We start from the raw sequence: 18,636 nt of genomic DNA on the forward strand, positions 1-18,636 counted from the left end.
AGAAGCAAGACAATGTCAGTCGTTGTTGATAAATGGATGATATACTTATCCGTGGCAAGAATATTTATCATCTGAACTGATCATCAGTCACAGCCCTACGGAACATCAAGGCTTGGCAAAAGCTTAGACTATGGACGTGAGGCGATCTCCAAAGGGTAACGTTGACTCCGTAGGATCTCAATCAATCAGCCTTACCTTTTCTCTGAGCTGAGCTGGCATGTGGGTTTCTATGCACCCACCAGGATATTGCTTGACTCTCACAAACAAGGGTATCATTCTTCTACATACATTTCTCCATTTTTAAAATACACCAAATTCCATATCTCACTTCCGCCCCGCCCGTCATCTCACCCGTCTTACAATCGACTGAACACCTTGCCAAAAATCTCACGAGCCTTCAATAGGTTCAGCAGACATATCCGCTCGTTGTCCAGATGAGCCGAGTCGCTTGACTGTCCGCAAGGCAGATGCGCTGCAGGAGCTCCAAATTCCTTCTCCAAGAATCTGATCGCTGGGATGGATCCACCCTCGCGGATGTAGAGCGGCTTACGGGGTTTGCCAAGCTTGGTCTTGACTGAGAGAACTTCCTCCTCCTTGGACTTTTCTGCCTTTTCGGGCTCGGGTGTAGCTTCTCCTGATGAAGGCGACGTTTCGAAACACTCATCCCATGTCTCCAGGATGGCCTTCTCCAGTGTCTGGAAAATAGCATTGGTAGGGTCTCCAAGCCATGGTTCAGCTCTGTTGTCGACGTTGATGGTGAGTTTGTTCTGTGACTCAAGCTGAGAAAACTCATTCTCAAGGAACTTGACGAGGGCTTCAATCACGTTGCCCACTTCTTGTCCTGGCACCATGCGCAGACTGATGTGGGAACTGGCATGACTGCTTACTAGACTTCCATCAGGACCAGAAACCTTGTATCTGTGGAGTGTCAGATTGGGCTCGCGCCACCTTGCCATAAGCGACTGTTTGAGCCTCTCTTCGGGGCCCTTTTCAGGATTACTGCGGATCAAGATCTGGGCAATATCATCGTAGCGCGCTTCCTCTTCAGGTGTCACCGGAAGAATGCCATCGTAGAACCCGGGAATCTGTACCCGGTTGCCAGGGCCCTTGAGCTTGCCAAGGATCTGAGTAAGATCTGAAAGAGGCTCATTCATCATGTAGGAGCCGTCGACGCCCGAGTGGATATCTGGACGAGGCGCATCAACGCACACAGTTGTGTGCAAAACACCACGAAGACCGTACGTCAAGCACGGAACTTCGTCGTCTAACCAATAACTGTTGGCAAGCAGGATGTAATCCACTTCGCCGATCAACTCTTTATTCTTCTTGACAGCTTCCTCAAAGCCTAATGATCCAAACTCTTCCTCACCCTCAATGAGGAAGATGACATCGTTCTCCAGTTGCTGATTCTCCATCAAATCAGTCACTGCATACAGCGCAGCGATGATGGGGCCCTTGTTGTCACTGACACCACGGCCATACAGGTAACCGTTAGTTCCTTGCATCGTGAATGGATCAGTCTCCCATTTGCCTTTGCGGCTGTCGGCAGCGACAACATCGTAATGGCCGTAGAAGAGAATTCGCTTCCGTCTCTCAGCAGCCTCCTTTTTGGCCGAGAAATGGGCGTAGACGACAGGGTTGTGGTGCTTCTCGGTGCTGAGTAGCTCAACATGACCCCCGAGACGTTTGAACAGAGCACCAAGGTACGTAGCTCCCTTGCGACAGTCTTCCGCAAACTCAGGGCGAGAGGAGACGGTCTTGTATGACACAAATTCTCGCAATGACGATAGTAAGAGGTTGTCCGAATCCTGTGATACTTCTTTCTCTTTACTGTTACACTTATCGGTGTCTATGGACCAAATCGAGATGTTGTCATCGTTGGCACCGGTGATAAAGTATTGCTTGTTCCTGTAGTTCGTGACAGCTGATGCAAGGACCTTGCCCTGATGAGCTTCCCATCTCAGGAGGCACTGATACTTCTGGGGAACGGCCCCAGAGGAGGCGTGTTGGTATTTTCCGTAGTGGGTGGTACTGTATTTCTGGAAACTGTTAGTGAAAGTTTGTGCATCATCGATAAGAGTACTCACACTGGCCCAACCATTAGTTGCGGCAGTCCACAAATATCCCCAGCCCATTTGTATCGACATAATATCGCAGTCGTGAGCCTTGATAACCCTCAATCGCTGCGCAGTATCGAGATCCCATAGTTCAACGATACCGTCAAGCTTGCCAGCATACAAAAACGAGCTATCGAGTGCCAGAGATAGGACAGACTCGCCATCGTCAGAGCCCAGTGTCATAATCTCTTGGATACCACCGCTAAGCTCCTCGTCATCCTCAACAGCATGCCCCAGACTCCAAAGCTTGATTGTGCCGTCACCCGCACCAGAGATCAGGACATCATCGTCTGTCCCAACATCGACTGTTGGTCCCTTGGCCATGAGCATACAGTACACATATCCATAGTGGGCAAAGTTTTTGACGCAGCCTGCATGCATCTCGAGAACAGTGTGTGCTTTGGGTATCAATCCCCATCGATCGTCGTTTCGTCGAGGCGTACTTGCGCCGCCACCAACAGCTTTGGAGTCGAAGAAGCGATGATTTCGTCGATCAGGATGCTGCTGTGACTCGGGGGACACACGAGCTGTAACGTCGTTGAGGCTAACCCATTGAATGGTGGCGTTTTGTGCACCGATGTATAATGTCTCATGTTGGGGGCTGTATGCAGTACAAAAGATATCGCCGACATCGTAGGAGCCGTAAATTTCGTAAAGTCGAGTCAAGGTGCTTGGATCCCAGACATTGATGATGGGGTCTCCAGCACTGGAAAACAGGAGTGACGCATCGGGCGACAACGATAAGGATAGGACACTACGCTTGTGGGCTTGGACACGGCGGACTTGTCGGAATGTGTCGAGAGACCATGCTACAATCTCTCCGTCTTGTGTACCGGCGTAGATCGTCTCATGCTGTGGACTCACGGCGAGAGCGAGGACGGTGCTTCTATGGGACAACGAGTGGACGAGGTCGGGGCTTGTGGCAGGATCTTCAGGGGCTTCGAGGGGTGAGAGAATCGGAGACGAGGGACCTGGTGACATTGTCGGTGATACCGTCCGTGAAGGCATCGTGAGTGTGTCTGGAAGCTGCTTGTTAGCTTGAAGGTCGGAGCAGCGGTGGAGGATCTCGAGGGAGGGGCAGACAGGGGTCTCGAGAAAAACGATGACGTGCTGATCGATTGCTTTCAAAAAGGCAAATAAAAATGAGGGAATGTGTAGGTGACGCAAGGGACGCACTCTTAGTTATCACCAACTCGAATACTATGATCTGTGGTGTTGTGGATAAGCAAGATAACAAGAGTCAGCGCTGAAGCTCCAGCGCCGAGACCGCTCAGAAATTGGGCCAGGTATGACGCGATTGCGCAATCGCCAAACCCCGGGTCTCTCCCTATTCTCCCTTGCAAAAAGTCCACGAAATGAACCAAAGCTTCAAAAAAGCACAGACAAAGTCGCTGAACCCGATTGTGTCATTTTTGGTTGAGCATTCGCAATTGAACACTCGAGAGTGTTGAGATTGGCTTTCAATTGCTGGCTATCATGGGCGAATACGCCACAGCCTTTTGTCATGTTGGAACGCTGATTGGTTCATTGAAGAGTGCACCGCCACTTTGCCAGCCTTGCGGGATCAGTAGCCACACGATCCGGTGCCCCCGTAAATCGGCACTAGCCTTTCGGGGAATATTGGTGATTGTAAGTCAGAAGAGGCCTGAAGACTTGCTCAAGACGTGATGAGAGTTCAGAGGGTAGAGAAGATGTTTGTGTAGTTGATGAATGGTCCAAGTCACTGGACCTTGAGTACATGCTTGGCAGAGAACCAGATATGAAGGATAATACTGGGATAGGAGAGACTCAAGTGTCAACGATATGAGAGCAACACTTACCATCGTCAGAATTGACCAGCAACTCCACGGCCTGTCTCTTCTCATACTCCAAGATCTTTGCACATCCCGTACAACCACCACCATTCAAAGAAGGGTCAAACATGGTCACAACGCTCATAACAGCAGACAATAAATGATATTAAACGAAGAGATTCATTTAATGGAGAGAAGAGATACAGGTGAGAAAAAGGAGTAAGATAAGACAAGACAAGCTTCTGCCCCCCAACATAACATAAGGCAGGGTAACCAGGTGACCTGTACGACCTGTACTGTATACGTGTGCGCGTCTCAGAGACAGACAGATACAAAGCAACAAAGAGACATTGGGCTCACCGATATTTTAGTCCACCCCTGATCCTGATCCTGATCCTGAGCGTCTTTCAGCCCGGCTGCGGCATGACATGGGTCCGGCTGTTGGCGATATCGGGGGCGGGACGGACGGGAGCTGGCCGGGCTAGTTAGTCTGGGCTAGGATAAGGGTGCATGCGCTGAGCCGTCGTATCGGGAGTGAGTATCCTTGTTATGGTCACATTCAGGTCTTGGCTGGAGGTTTTGTTCGTTTGATGTGTAACCTGTGGTTTGTATTTCTATCTAACACTCTATCCTTCCATCATGTTCGGTTTAACCCCCAATGTAATAATTACTGTCTTACATCAGTTGCGCGACAAGGCCCTGCTCACATCATATTTATTCCCGTACTCTCCGGCCATTGGCGCTTCCTTACCCCAGATTCCGTCAGATCGGTACCCGCGATCGTCACCGTGACCCAACACTCAGGCTTTGGCGCCCTCTTGTCATCAACACGTTCGGTCCGTCGCATTCTCTATCATCAGCACTAATATGGCGCATTCTCGCCGTCTTGTTGAAGGACTGTCCGTGAAAGGCTACAGTACTTTGGTGGGCCGGCCAGTAACCGAAGTGCCTCACATATGCCTTAACTATCATGGTTACAATGCCCATTTGCTGTCTCCAACTCCGAGACTGTCAGAAACCAGACCTCATGGGCCATTGGTCGTTGATCCCTCGCTGCCCGCGTGCCGTAGAGGGCATGCTCGGCCGCTTCTTCTTTGATGATGAAGGTGGTGGCCGACATGAGTGATGGTGTATTATCGAGAAGCTTCCACTTGCTGATATCAGTCCCACGGCCAACAAGAGTCTTATTTAGTTTGGTCGCTCGCAGTGCCAACTTCTCTAGAAGACGACGTGGCAGCCATTTGACGATATCCTGGGCCATTGGGGTTCACTGACACTGTCGTCGGGAGTTCAGTGTGGGCGTTCGAGACGTGTCTAGCCCAATATTTCTCAAAGATTGATCCATAGTCATCACAAAACCCGCACTTGGCAGAGGTAAGAGCGTCGTGAGTGTCGCCGATGGTAACGTGGGCCTGACAGATGAAATACATCCTCATCCTTGAAGAGCTCGGCCTAACAGATGTGTCAACAATCGGAGGTCTAAGGTATGTGTGTATTAGGGAAGCTAGCTAGGGCCAAAATGGGTAAGAGAACATCCTTTGAGCAGATGTTCTCTTGCTTTCGGATTCCCTCTGAAGAGACAGCTCTGACATCTCATCAGTCTCAAGATCGCTAAGTGGGCAGCGTAGTATGAGAAGTAGGAACCGACGGTGTAGCCATAATGCTTTTCATGGTCGGTCGTGTCTTAACCCTAACACTAAGTCTAAGAGGCGTCTAAGTTGAAGTTGGAGTGGAGGATCCTGGTATTGGCGATGAAGATATGGGACTTGCCGTCGGGGTCGTTGAAGTTGTATACGATGTGGGCTTGCTCGGCCGTTCGATAGTGGGGGTCTATCGTGAATACTTCGCATTAGGCGATCTTGAGGGCGCTGGAAACTGAACTGTGAGGGACGTCCGGAGGGTGAGGCTCTGAGATAGTAGGGTGTGAATTAGGCGGGATTATATAGTCTTGTGGCGAAGATTCAACCTCTGGACCATCATCTGATGCATCTGATGACAGACGTCATCAACCATTCCGTAAAACTGTTGCATTTACATAGATAGGTGTCGGATCTTCTTCTTGATCCCAATCGCGGGTTCAATATCGTGGTGGAATTCTTTCCTGGGGCCCGTATCATGCTCAAAGTCCACAGACTATGACTGTTCCACCTCAAACCGCTGTAAAGAATGGCGAGCGAGGGCATACTATGGCTTTGCGGATTTGATGCTATGTTATTCTAGCAGGTAATGATGAGGTCTGAGTGTGCGCCGGTTTCGTAGAGCGCGTCAATTAGCTGGCCTGCCATAGCCAACTTGAACTGCTCGCACAGTCTGGTCAGGATATCTAGGGAGTAAACCAATACCACTTTCTTCTTCTCTTCGCAGCAAACAACCTTCAGGCAGGTCATCTGGATCTGGGAGTATCTGATCATCACTCAGCAATTCGATCCCCCTACCGTCCTTCTTCTGCTGCTCTTGGAACCTCTTCATCCAATCGCTGTTGGCTACTCGTCGCTCAAGGGCTGTCTTGTTGACACTCGCTTGATATTTTGCATCAGCTTTAAACGCGATAATGAACAAACTAAGCCGTCATCTATACTCAGACTGTCCTCGAAATATCTCTGGATACCTGGGTTCGGGAGTCCGCAACTGTTCCTAAGCGCTGAGCCTGGTGGTGAGTGAAAAGGAGCTGGATACTGATGTGCACTGCGGCCACTGTTTGGGATGACAGTGATTCAATCTGACCCCATGAGGTGTATATATGACACCAGAAGACTTCGTGTAGGACCTAATACTAGCATTTAGGGGAGCATGCCAAGGTCGCCGGAGATGTCTTCGTCTTCGCAGTGGGTTTCGACGTCTGTGGTGCGGTCTCTATCGTGGAGGAGGGTAGGGTATCGGCATCACTGGTGATGCTGATTTTATTACCTCATAGTTTGGAGTCGGAGTCTTCGAGGAGGTCATGGATATCGCCGGCGATGTCATCCTCGATGGCAGCAGAGTCGTCATGTTCTTGGCGAGGCCGGACCGAGAGCTCGATTTTTTTGGTAGACGGCGTATTGCCCGCGTCCTGCTGATCCTCTTCCTGACCAGCTTCTTGGCCAGCTTGGCTGTATGCGCTATCTGTGTTTTGACATGTGTGCACCCGAAGACCGTGCCGACCTCTTAGTATGAGCCGCATTCGTGGACATTGGTTATCGAACCCCGGCATTGTCGTTCGCTACTGCAGAAGCAGGGGACAGATTACCATTGGAAAGAGTGTACCGAAATGTGCTGCAAAATGCTAGGAGACTTCTCTTGTGTGCCTACTTTTCTGGGATAGGATGAGATCCATGTCTTGCTCGTTGAGTATTTGATGTATACCGCAGATACATTTTGATGACAGTTATGTTAATTACTGCCGCCGATTTGAACCACCAGCCAGAGGTCAGGCTATCATCAGAGAGATTGGGAAGATCATCCATACATTCTGCTCAGCTTCTCGTTCCAGAAGGGTCTGTTTCCTGAGTGTTGAGCTGTAACCACCGTCGGACTGTTCTGGCGAACGTTCTAACGAAGCTTCTATTGGGTGTAGCAGTAACAATCAGGAGATGCACAGGCATTTCTTTAGCGGTCATGCTAGGCTCCTAGCCGCTTGGGGCACAGCGAAGATCATAGTCAGTCGTCCCCGTGGCAACATCTTGTGTGCCTCAAAGAGACTCTCAGAGTTGTCTGTTCAATGATCGGGACTTCCCACAGCTGGCGTTGAACCCAGGAACTGTAAGATCAAACTTTTCGTCACGATGGTATTTCTAAACTCATGCTATTCGGTCTGGGATCTTTTCGGCGTCAATTATCAGCAGATGCCAATTAGTCGGGGCATTATCCAGTGAGTCCTGTTCTTCTGCATGATGTGTGGCGCTATCTTCTGTCATCTGTTTATCCATATCCATTACGGCTGAATAGTTTGTAAAGGCAGGCTCGGTACACTTCTCAAGCGACGATTGTTGTTGGTTGTTTCTGTCTCTTTGAAGTGTGGTATACTCAATGAGCTGCAGCATTAGGGACTGACGATGACCGCCAGAGTATGCGCGGCATCACTGATACCGGCCTCTCTCGGAAGCAAATCCAGGTCCTTTTGAATGCGTCCTGATAATCAAGGGAAAATAAATCTTGATGTTTGTGAAGGGCGCGCACTGTCCTGGAGCCGGATGAGCTCATCTCACATACGTCGGCCACGCAGGCTATCGACGAAGCCGGGCTGGTCGGAGACCTCCTCGTCTATCTTACATGCCGAGAGTCCAGAATACATGGCCTTATAGCTATCTGAGCCTGTTACGTAGTCCTCCCAGTATGTGGTGGCCTGCCTGAGGTAGTCATCGCCGCTCTTATTCAGTTTGTGCAGGACGATGATCCTGTCCGCCTGCTTGAACTTGGCCTTGTTGTGAGGCTCGCCCAACTACATTTTAGTACGTAGACAGGAAAATGATTCTAAATAGAAAGCTTTCTCTAGGCTATCTCTGAATAATTCTGCACTGTTATTTGATGCTCGATCCTCGGAATTGCCCGGAGTCCAGCACTTCACGGTCTGGTCCATTGTGTTTGTCTTGATCATCATCGTGGGTGTGGCTATTGTGGAATCCAATATGCCCTGAAAAGCCATGGGCTTTCTGGACAATGGCGGTGGTGACTTGGGGGCGTGGCAATCGTCACGCCGCTGTTATCCATGACTAGGGTTATTCGACCGAAAACAGATACCGATAATAAAGAAAAGATAGGGGCGTATTATTATCTATGCTGCTCAGATACAAGCCTAGATTATATACTGGCATATGCCAGAGTTCGGGGCCTTTCCAAGGGTCTTGATGTCGAGACCCTGGCCCTTGGTGATCTCGGGGATCTCAGACTCGCCTCAGTACTCAAGGTCAGCGTACCCTTGGTAGGAGTACCTTTTCTCGAGTGCTTTTCAGGGACATCTCCGACAATCAGCCCGACATCAACGTACTCCTTTGTCATCTTTGGGCTGAGGATAAGCTCATCTCCTTTGGGCGCCTTGGGGCATAGGATGATAGCAGGTCTATAACTTAACGGCTTATATTGGTCATTAGAAGCTTTCATGTGCCGGTGCCAGATGACTTCGAGTGTTGGCCAGAAGGAATATGATGAGTCCATAGTCATCACAAAACATACACTTGGGAGAGATGAGACCCATGTGAATCTCGTGGATGGTGACGTGACGGCTCAACCCGGTACGAATAAGGTTGATAAGGGTGGCGATGACATGAACCAAGACCTCTTTGTAGTCCCCTCTCATAACTTTTGACCTCGGAAGAAATTGGCTTTCCTCTGTGTGGTTTGCAAACATACGGCAGGGGTCTTTTGGTTAGCTGTGCTGTCTGAAAACGCATGTTGTCGTCAATTGAAAGGCTTGAACACAGTCATGGAGTCTTTTGTTCGACGAGATGTGACATATTTATTGAGTCGTTCCTGATATAGCGTAAAATTCTCGCCATGACAAAGGGCTTTGTGACGTCTGACCAGCTTCTTCTTTAATAGTTTGTTCTGCACTGTGGTATATGCGCGGTAACTCTCGCATCTTTTGGAGTCATCGGGTTCTATTCCAGCTTTCAGATCCATTGTGCCGCAGCTGTTGATTGCTACTTCGTGTGCAAAGCTCCACCCGATTTGATTTTCTGATATCGTCGACGATGCTCATGTACGTGGAGAGTTGCCAGACCAGCCTTCCTTTATTGTATGAATCGACAATATTTAGGGACTGGAGGTTACTGGCACATGGAACGTGAACGGGGCGGCCAGCATAATGAAATGCCGCCGAGCCGCGGTCAAGCCGGGGCTGTCGAAGCATACCTGGCATACGCTACCGTATGATAATCTAGCCGAGCCGAACGTTGAAGGCGAGAGCTGCAGCCGCTCCGGTGGCAGCCTTCCAGGATCTCTCCTATGTTGGCATTGGGGTTGCAACCAGAACAATATATATATATCATGGACTTTCGAGCCCTAGGCAGTAAATTATTCCTTTCTCACACTATCAAGATAATATCGAAGATAGTTGATGAATTCGGAAGCCGTCGGGGAATATGCTGTGGAGCTAACCTTTTGATGTTGTCGTGTGTATCTTCTTTTCGGCACAAAGGAGCAGCAGACAATATGCCCATACCTTCAAAGCCAACCAATGTCTTGTACAGAATCTTTGGGGTGCTCTATCCTTTCAATTGCTAGACATTTATTAGGGCTGCCAGCAAGAACCATCCATGGAGCGGTCAACGAGGGACCAGACTGCGCTTCAGGAGGTCCTGGATGTAGCACATCTACTTCGCGGCACGTATCTCGGCCTCACTAGGTCCGCATTCAGGATATGACCGCCACCCTCGTGCTATTATGTTCGTTCAAAGTGCATCCTGCGATTGTCGTCGCTGTCGTCGAACTCTGTGACTGCGTTGCGGATCGTTAAGACGTCAGTCCATGGGGTTTCTAATCTGTCCTCTAAAGCAGGTACCCAATCCTCTCGTGGGTATAAAACAGCGGGTTAGTATATAAATACTGAGGCCAGAATCTTATGTTCGCTATCTATGTATTTGCCGACGTTGTAGAAGTCTCCTTTGCCATTCTCCTCTCTATACACACCGCAAATGGTAGGTTACTGGATGGTCACATTGAGAAAGTGACGGGTGCGGTACTCTTTGGGTTCTGCAGCTGCAGGGGATCGCATGGTGATTCAACCAGGAGGGTTTGGAGACTTCGAGCCTTCATCGCCGAGGTTACTAGATGCAGTAGTCATATTGCCATATGGTAGTCTAGGTCATTGTTATCCTTGGGATCCTGCACAAGGCCTCTTAAACCCAAGTCTTGTTTCGCACGGTAGATTTCATGCCAAATAAGCCGCCATAGGCTGGCACGGCAAGTCACAAGGCCTGGTTCGGGGTCTCTTGAGAAGTGAAGGTTTTTGTGGGAGCGAAGTCGCGGAGTGCAAACGGGATGCAAGATCGAGATTGAGTTTAGAGTTATACGTGGACTTGATCTCATCTGTCGTCTTATATATATGGGCACGAAGTTTCGCTACCAGATAACCCCACAGGATAGGCGGAAAACGAAAGGGGTGGCATATCTGGTGTCTGCATACTTTTTCTCTACTCATCTGACCGGCCGCCGCCATGTTGGTTGATGAAAGCGCGCAAGTTTGAATTGCCAACCTTCATCAGTGAGATTGTACTTCTGAATAACGGCGTTAATGCTGCTGTTGAACTATTTCTTCACTTTTTCGTGGATGCCTTGAGGTACAAGCCCTAGTGAAGACCAATGTGGATGGATCATTTAACACCTGTGCAACCCAGTCTTGTTTTGGGGGAGGTTCCAGGGTTGCCTTAGACTCAGGCTTGGGCTTTGTGAAGCGATTCTTGACTTATTTCTCTCTTCCGAAACGAGAGATAAGGACGATCGTACCGTCCGTCATCAGCGACTATCTCCTTACATATGCTAGTAAATAGGACGTAGACTATATCATCTTCATCTCCTTATGCATGTTTCGAGACCTCGAGAGACCAACAGTGATGTAGTCTTTAGAGTGGGCAGAGGAGATGTTGTGGAAAGAGTGGTGATAAGTCCAGACGTTCGCAGCATCATATCATGAAATGCTGCAGTCGCGCCTCAGTATCAGATAACCATTGGATTCAGCCAATGATACGTTCAAAGAATGTTTCCGGTTCTTCTTCATTCACTGAAATTGCTCTTAGATGACCAATCCAGCCAAGTTGGAGTAAGGAACATCGGGTTCGTTCGCTGGCTGGTTGGTGGTAGTTGGCTCGGGAGAGATCTCTGGTGTGAAGACTAGCACCCTTCTGGGCGCTCTCTTTGTCTTCCATAACGGTCTCGTCGTCTGATACTACGGTATCTGCGTCATCGAGATTTTGTGATCCGTTGATGGCCTCTAGCGCAACCACAGATCCCTCCTCCGGGGCCTTGAGGACAGGCCACGTGAGTTCCGTATTATTATACGTTCAAGGGTTGCGGTAGTAGGTGATGGTTGTCCAAGTAGTAGGAACAGGAGAAGGCTTCATGGTCCTTCAAATGCCGGCGTCGACTGAAGCCAGTGCCGCTACCATTGCACTCCCGGTTAGGTGCATAGCGACCTGTTTTATTGCACTGCCGGTGAATAAAATGTTCTCTTTTAGGTAACTGTAAAGTATTCGCTAACGTTGGCGCCATAAAAGTTGCAGTCTCCGTCAAATTCTGTTATATAATTGTTGCATGTGTTGTCATTCTGTGGTAGTTCATTTGAATCGTCCTAGAAGTCACCACAGTCGTATATAATATCTCTAGATCGACCAGCAGTGGCTAGGTTGTGTAGGTTCGTGCTTTGAGTACCTTGCACAAATCCGTATGTCTTCCGCTCGATCCCACTCGCGGAGACCAGAAGACTGCGGATACTTTGCTGTCCCATTTCCTGAGTTACAGCAAAGGCGTTGAATGTCCCAGGTTTCCATTCAATTCCCTAAAGGCAATATACAGGTATTAGTTTCGAAAGACTCGCATTGACTCAGTAAGATCAGGGTTGAGATATCTATCTAAACATGAAGCTGATATAGCAGTCGATGTTTTTCGAGAGCTTGCTTCCAGCTCAGGTTTTCGGACGTCAGAAAATCGATCTCACCGTCGACGACAGGTGTTTTGTATATACATTTGTGTCTGAGGGGGATAACTCGAACTTGTTTATAATACGGCGACAAGTTGTGCAGTCGGCTTGTCAAGAGGGCGAAGTGTCTCGAGCTTGCTATGCAATATCGAGGCGGTAGAAAGGACTCCGTCTCAAGACGAAAGAGCGGTTGCAAAAAGACATGCTGTCGGAAATATGCCCCATGCGGGTGTCTGTAGAGAGCCTTGCATCCCTTAGCGGTGAAGTTACCGACATCTATATTGTCCGGTGCCATGGAAATTGCGAACTGGGACACCACATCCCAATCAATGTCGTGTTCAGACAGGGAGCAAGCAGTAGTGCAAACTCGAACACTAGTAGCGCATGCAATAGGGTGAAAGACGCGGTTGACAATCTCGGTTCATCTATAACCAGCGAGGGTAATGAGAAATGTCTTGCTGCTGACCGTGATACTGGGCCTTGATGACTTCTGCTTGGCAATGACACTCTCGGAGAGGCGAGGGGTCTTGAGGTCCTCGACGATGACAACGTTCTCGGAGACTGTGGCTTTCTTTTCTGTGGACAAAGAATTTCTTCGAGAACAACATGGCAGCTCCTTGGCATCATTTTGGAGCTGCGAGATATCTTTGAGATCGAGGGTCACCTCACTAAAGGCGTTCCCTGTGGCCTTGTATCGGTGACCGGGTATGCGCTGGGTTGTATTTATAAGGCATGGGTTTCGAGAGGGGGTTAACCATGTTGCATTGCTAGCACTGTAATTTCCCGGGTATTTATGCCTAAGCTGTGTTCGGCAACCTCTGAACTAAGACTCCAATGTTAGTATAGGTACTCATGAAGGCAATGGATGGGACAACGTACTGACCCCGAAGCTACACCTTGTTGCAAAGGGTCATTTATGTATAGTCCGAGACATGGTCGTTGTCTTGATAGTCGGAGTCTCGGGTCCGCGAGATTCCGTCATCTCTCGTACCAACGCTGCCGCCATCAGAGATGGATGTTGTTTGTGATAATCACTGACTTGAGAGATCGGTATGGTCTGCCTGAGAGATTCCCAAAAGATACTGATGAAGGATTTGTACGTCGATTGTGAGTTGCCTCACCAATGGAATGATCAGATAGTCTATATAATAAAGTTGTCTTTAAGTGATGAAAAAGAAAAAAAAAGGTATCGGGGAAGAAAGGAGGTATTTATACTTGTACGGGGACACAAGCAACGTCATCCATTTCAGTCACAAGATGACAGTTTCAAAAACAAATCCTCTCCAAGGCGCTTGTCTCAGAGTATATGCCATTTTGTGCAACTACAATTATAGGCAAGATGACAATCGTTGAGTGAATGTCCCTTTTAGGCACCTTGGACGAAGCAAGGCAAAGACAGCGACAACTCCGATATCATCGTCACAAGCTTGGCAAGTGCAAGGCAACTGTTCTACTGTACTATCAAATCTACATGTTTGTTCAAGCATTTACTACTTACAATGTGGTGCTTTGGGTCAATCCGTTTGCAAGCATGGACAAGCTTTGATGCAGCACTGCATACGCAGCCGCATGGCAAACATAAAATCGCTCCATGGCAATCTTCGTTCTTACTAAACACCAACTACTTTAGGCAAGCTAGTTTGGTCCAAACTCGCTGTAAACGTGAGGTCTTGGGTGGGTTTTGGCAAGCAATGAATGGACAACATCGAGGCAAACGGACATCTTTGCTCAACACCACTGTAGTCAAGATGATTGGGCTACACGATAGTAAACGTCACAAAGCAAAGGGCAAGCAGCCCCTACACCAATTACGACGAAGCAACAGTCACGCAATGCAAGCATGTTAGCGAGGCCAACGCATCCATCGTCAATCTGCATGATGACAGACACTTCACATCTCGGTTACAAACCCCCACCAAAACCTGATATCATCAAAATGTCACGACAAACGTCAGAATGTTTAGGCAAGGGCACACAATTTAACAATCCAAATAAGAAGCATAAAACTTCTCATCTATTGGTATACAATGCCCCTCAGGGCTACCTAAGTACAAACAACTCTTCCCAAAATCCCAACCCAATGCAAACAGCTCCGTCATCTGTCTTCCGTGCGTCATGCAATAATTCCACCTCCACTCAAGCGTGTGCAAGAGCAATCTTTCATAGTATTCATAAAAGGAAACGAAATAACAAAAAACGAAAGGTAATAAATCGCTGGTGGGAAGGGCATTCTTCTTAGCCCATCCATGATCTGTACTTGAAGGAGAAAAAAAGTCCGTAAATGTAATGTAAATCTTTGTCTCGTCTACCGTAGATGTTGGCATCCACCGGTCTTAAAAATGCGCCAGAATAATATGCAAAAAACGATGAAATGAAAATGTGTAACATGGGGGGGTATTAAATCCCGCGAGATCGTTATGCCATGACGAGAGAGCGCTCCTTCTTCTCCTTGTTCTTGAAGAGGGCCTTGAGCATGTTGCTGTTGTTGCGGTTGACCTTTGGTCGTACAGTGACTTGTGATTCGTCGTCTCGTCGGCTGCTGCTTCGGCTGTCGATTGACCTCGTCTCGATCCTCTCGGAACGCTTACTCCTTGATGAGCGATGACTGCGCTCACTGTCGGCGATGCTCTCTGCGTAATCCTCACGCCGTGTACTCCTGTCGTCGTCATCACGACGACTTCTGTGGCTGCGATGGCTACGGCGACTGTCGTCTGTTCGGTGTGTCTTGTGACTTCGTGAACTCTCGTGTGTTTTACTTGTTCTTGTGCTTCGGCGGGACTTCGTATCGAAATCATCTCCTCCGTAGCGACTTCTTGTCTCCCTGTCGGCCAAGGGTGTGATAAGCTCCATGTCGACTTCACTCTCATCCTCTCCATATGGCACAATGCCTCTTCTCCAGGTCTCAATTGAACTCAAGTCGTCATCAAGGATGAGGGCCTCATCGACACCTGGGCCATACTCGACACCGTACTCGCTCTGGGTTCGCAGAGGTGCAGGACGATCCATAGGCACACCCTCATACGCCAAGGCCTCCCGCGCCGCCTTCTCCTCCTTCATTCTCTGGAAGATCTTCCATCCTCCGAAGCAGATAACAGTGACACCAGCAGCGATACTCGTGCCAATCAAGAATTGCGGGGACGATAAGAGAGAAAAGACAGCTGGCGATCCACTCTTGAGAAGACCCAGAAAAGCGGGCGATGTCTTCTTGACCATCTTTGACAACTCAGCAAGCGAGAGCGCAACGGCCGCCGCGTGGTCTGGGTTCTTCTGGAGCTCGGCCATTGTCGTGGTAGCCGAATGGTGGATACATTTGGCTTCGGTTAGGAGACCCTCTACGCGGTGAACAAGGCCCATGGCCTGCTTCTCATCATAGTACTGCGGGTCCAGATCGGTGCGGTCCTTCAGATCGGGGGGGACGCTTCCATAGGCGAGGTCCATGTCGATTTCCTTGCGCGGCCTCATTTGTACTAGTTCTCCGGTCGATCGGTTTCGGGGGACCATAGGGCCAGCGCCGTAGGCAGAGGGAGCCATACTGCGCTGAGGCATGGCAAGCTCCATGGGGATCTCCTTGTATACAGTTCGGGTGGGAGCTTTGCTGGGAGCTGTGGCGGAAATTTCCGTGTGTCTCTCGAGGTTGTCAAGAGTCAGCGCACGGCGACTGGCAAAGTCCTCTCGGGGGTGTCGCGAGTGGACGCTTCGCGATCGGCGACTGCGTTGTGAGCCAGCTTCGCTGCGTTGGTCACCTGCGCGAGGAGGATAATATCGGGAGCGGTCATCGTCGATTTGAAAATGCTCTACAGGAAAGGCTTGAGGCTGAGCATTGACGTCGAAGGATTGCGAGCGCTGCACACCCTGCTGGGCTTTGATCTCTGCCTTCTTGTCTTTGTAGTTGCCCTGAGCTTCCTTGAAGATGGAAAAGAGCTGCTTGCCCTGTGAAATGTTAGCCACGGTTGGGAAGCGCAAGCGCAAAGGGATGACAAACGGTCTTAATAATCTTGCCGGAGTTGTTAACAATGGTGATTGTCTGCTCGAGCGCCATGTTGGGCAGCGGTGTAGGTTTCGAAGTCCTGCTCTTAAGTCGCAAAGGTGCGACGGAGTGAGAGCAAGAGCTGTAGATGCGCGGGATATATGTCGAAGAGAGGAGGCCAGCTCTCTCTATTTGTCTGTCGGAATGTCTATCTCTGGATCGTGATGAGACAGACAGACAGGACAGGACAATATAAGGAGCTGATGCTTGCCAATGCGACAGACTCAGACTCAGACCGCAACGAAGTTGACGAGGTAAGGTAGATACAAGGACAAGGGCAAGCACGAACAACGCCCAGCCCGTTCTTGAAGGATACGATCCGATCAAGGACTAGGATCCCCTATACAAGAAATAGGGAGCGCGATGGAATAAATGATTCACGCTTTCCCGGTCCCGCGGTGGGAATTGGAATGGATGGATGAGCTGAGGGTGATCCGCAGTGGGGTTGAGTTTGAGAGATCAAAAAAGTGGGCGGGGAACACAGAGATGAGAAATGGGTAATCCGAGAAAAATATGAGGTCGGGTCGGTCAGGTTCCTTGCTTTGTACCGGTATAACCACTGAAAGAGGTAGCCCAGAGCTTTGCGGTACAGCGGCCTCCGGGGGTTCAATTGCAGGGGACTAGCTCGCTGTGGCTCAAGAGACCGGAGCACGTAAGTTGGTTTTCTAGGCGGTGGCGCCGGGGAACAGAGAGTTCGGTCCACTTGATGGAAATGGACAAGAAAAAAAAAGGGTCTTGTCTGGGAGACAGCTGGAGCTGGAGGGGAAAACAGGTGAAAGTGGAAAAGCTAAGCTTGTTGGAGGCGGTGGATTTGTCGGTGAGGAAAACCCGGGAGTAGAGGGGCAGGGTAATCCCAGATGTGAAGAGTAGGATAAGAGTAAAGAAAAAAGAGGAAGATGATGGGGAAAAAGGGGTTGATAAGTGGTTATACTGGTAGAGAATTGTAGGTATCAAATCAAATAAATCCCCCGTGGGCAGATGGACATGCACAAGGTGCATTCACATCAACAGGTACGGTACATCGGTTTGAGTTTGTCCCAGGCATGGATTGGAAGGGATGGATGGATGGATTGGGCTGTTAAATGACGGGTTGGCTGAACTGGACTGGACTATCGAGAGCGACTGGCTGGTAGTGATTCTCAGGCACAGTAGCTGTAAGCGAATTGGCCCAGAGTGTGACAAGCTGCACGATGATGAGGTCGTGTTACAGTTGGATCCCGCATCGCATTGCAGATGGAGATGTGATCAAGATATTTGACTCAATCACTTTGAACCCTACGGTATGACGATCATTGTATCTTCCCAGAGTCTCTTCTTCCTCGGTACATATCGTGTCACTCACTGTACCTCCTGTATGTAGACTCAAACCTGAATCTCCAACACGATAGCGAAATCACAGTCCCCCGTCCTCTCATACCAGCTCAGTTCTCTCGCAAGTTGACGCCCATATCGTCTCACCTCCATCACCTGGAGTCTCTGCCGATTGGCCAAAGAGCCCACCTCCTTCGTCAGGCGCCTGTGCATAGCATCCCAACAGGGCACATCCCTGTTTTTTTCGTTCCTCTCTCTGTCGAGGCCCGCTAAGGCTTTCAGCGCGCGCCAATTCGCATCACACATGTGGTTTGTCTGGCACCCTATCAAATATCGACAGGGCGTGCCCGCCTACGTAGGTGGTATCGAGGTCTCTCGATACCGACAATTAGGGAGGAACTAGAAGCAGGAGAACCTGGGAGAAGGAAGAAAAGAAGATGGCTGGTCCGGCATGCGGGGATGCGTTTCCGTACGAGACGAGATGTGAAGGGTTATGCTGGGCTGTCGATCTTGTGCTGCCGGCCTGCCAGGATGTTCCCTCTTTGTGTTGGTCACGGGGATGAAAGAGAGCATGTTAGCATGAATCTGAAAGTTGAGGTCAAGCCCAATCACTCAATGGCTGAGCCACACTTGGCCAACGACTTCTGTGGCTGAAGCTAGTCTCCTCTCCTCTCTCTCTCTCTCGTCTTCTTACGTCGTCGTCTTCGTACACCTTCCTTTCCCCTACCCTAGGTCGGGTACCGTTCGTACCGTACGTTAACGGTACGTACGAGTGTCGTT

General features: G+C 49.5%; 4 protein-coding genes; all 4 read right to left on the reverse strand.

Annotated features, from left to right (window-relative positions):
- Positions 1 to 356: 356 nt before the first annotated feature.
- Positions 357 to 3,125, reverse strand: FFUJ_14556 (related to cytosolic nonspecific dipeptidase; the record flags this gene model as incomplete). XM_023576503.1 has 2 exons in its annotated part: positions 357 to 2,039; positions 2,088 to 3,125. 2 exons carry the CDS (start codon positions 3,123 to 3,125, stop codon positions 357 to 359), a joined length of 2,721 nt encoding a protein of 906 aa, XP_023429921.1.
- A 1,746-nt stretch (positions 3,126 to 4,871) lies between these two features.
- Positions 4,872 to 5,171, reverse strand: FFUJ_14557 (uncharacterized protein; the record flags this gene model as incomplete). The annotated part of the gene is made up of 1 exon (XM_023576504.1): positions 4,872 to 5,171. One exon carries the CDS (start codon positions 5,169 to 5,171, stop codon positions 4,872 to 4,874), a length of 300 nt encoding a protein of 99 aa, XP_023429922.1.
- Positions 5,172 to 8,681: 3,510 nt separating this feature from the next.
- FFUJ_14558 (uncharacterized protein) lies at positions 8,682 to 9,040 on the reverse strand (the record flags this gene model as incomplete). XM_023576505.1 has 2 exons in its annotated part: positions 8,682 to 8,779; positions 8,818 to 9,040. 2 exons carry the CDS (start codon positions 9,038 to 9,040, stop codon positions 8,682 to 8,684), a joined length of 321 nt encoding a protein of 106 aa, XP_023429923.1.
- A 5,893-nt stretch (positions 9,041 to 14,933) lies between these two features.
- On the reverse strand, positions 14,934 to 16,557 carry FFUJ_14559 (uncharacterized protein; the record flags this gene model as incomplete). XM_023576507.1 has 2 exons in its annotated part: positions 14,934 to 16,448; positions 16,501 to 16,557. The coding sequence occupies 2 exons, from the start codon at positions 16,555 to 16,557 to the stop codon at positions 14,934 to 14,936; spliced, it is 1,572 nt and encodes a 523-aa protein (XP_023429693.1).
- Positions 16,558 to 18,636: the final 2,079 nt, after the last annotated feature.

The sequence above is a fragment of the Fusarium fujikuroi genome, chromosome FFUJ_chr04, assembly GCF_900079805.1.
Source record: "Fusarium fujikuroi IMI 58289 draft genome, chromosome FFUJ_chr04".
Classification (NCBI taxonomy): domain Eukaryota; kingdom Fungi; phylum Ascomycota; class Sordariomycetes; order Hypocreales; family Nectriaceae; genus Fusarium; species Fusarium fujikuroi.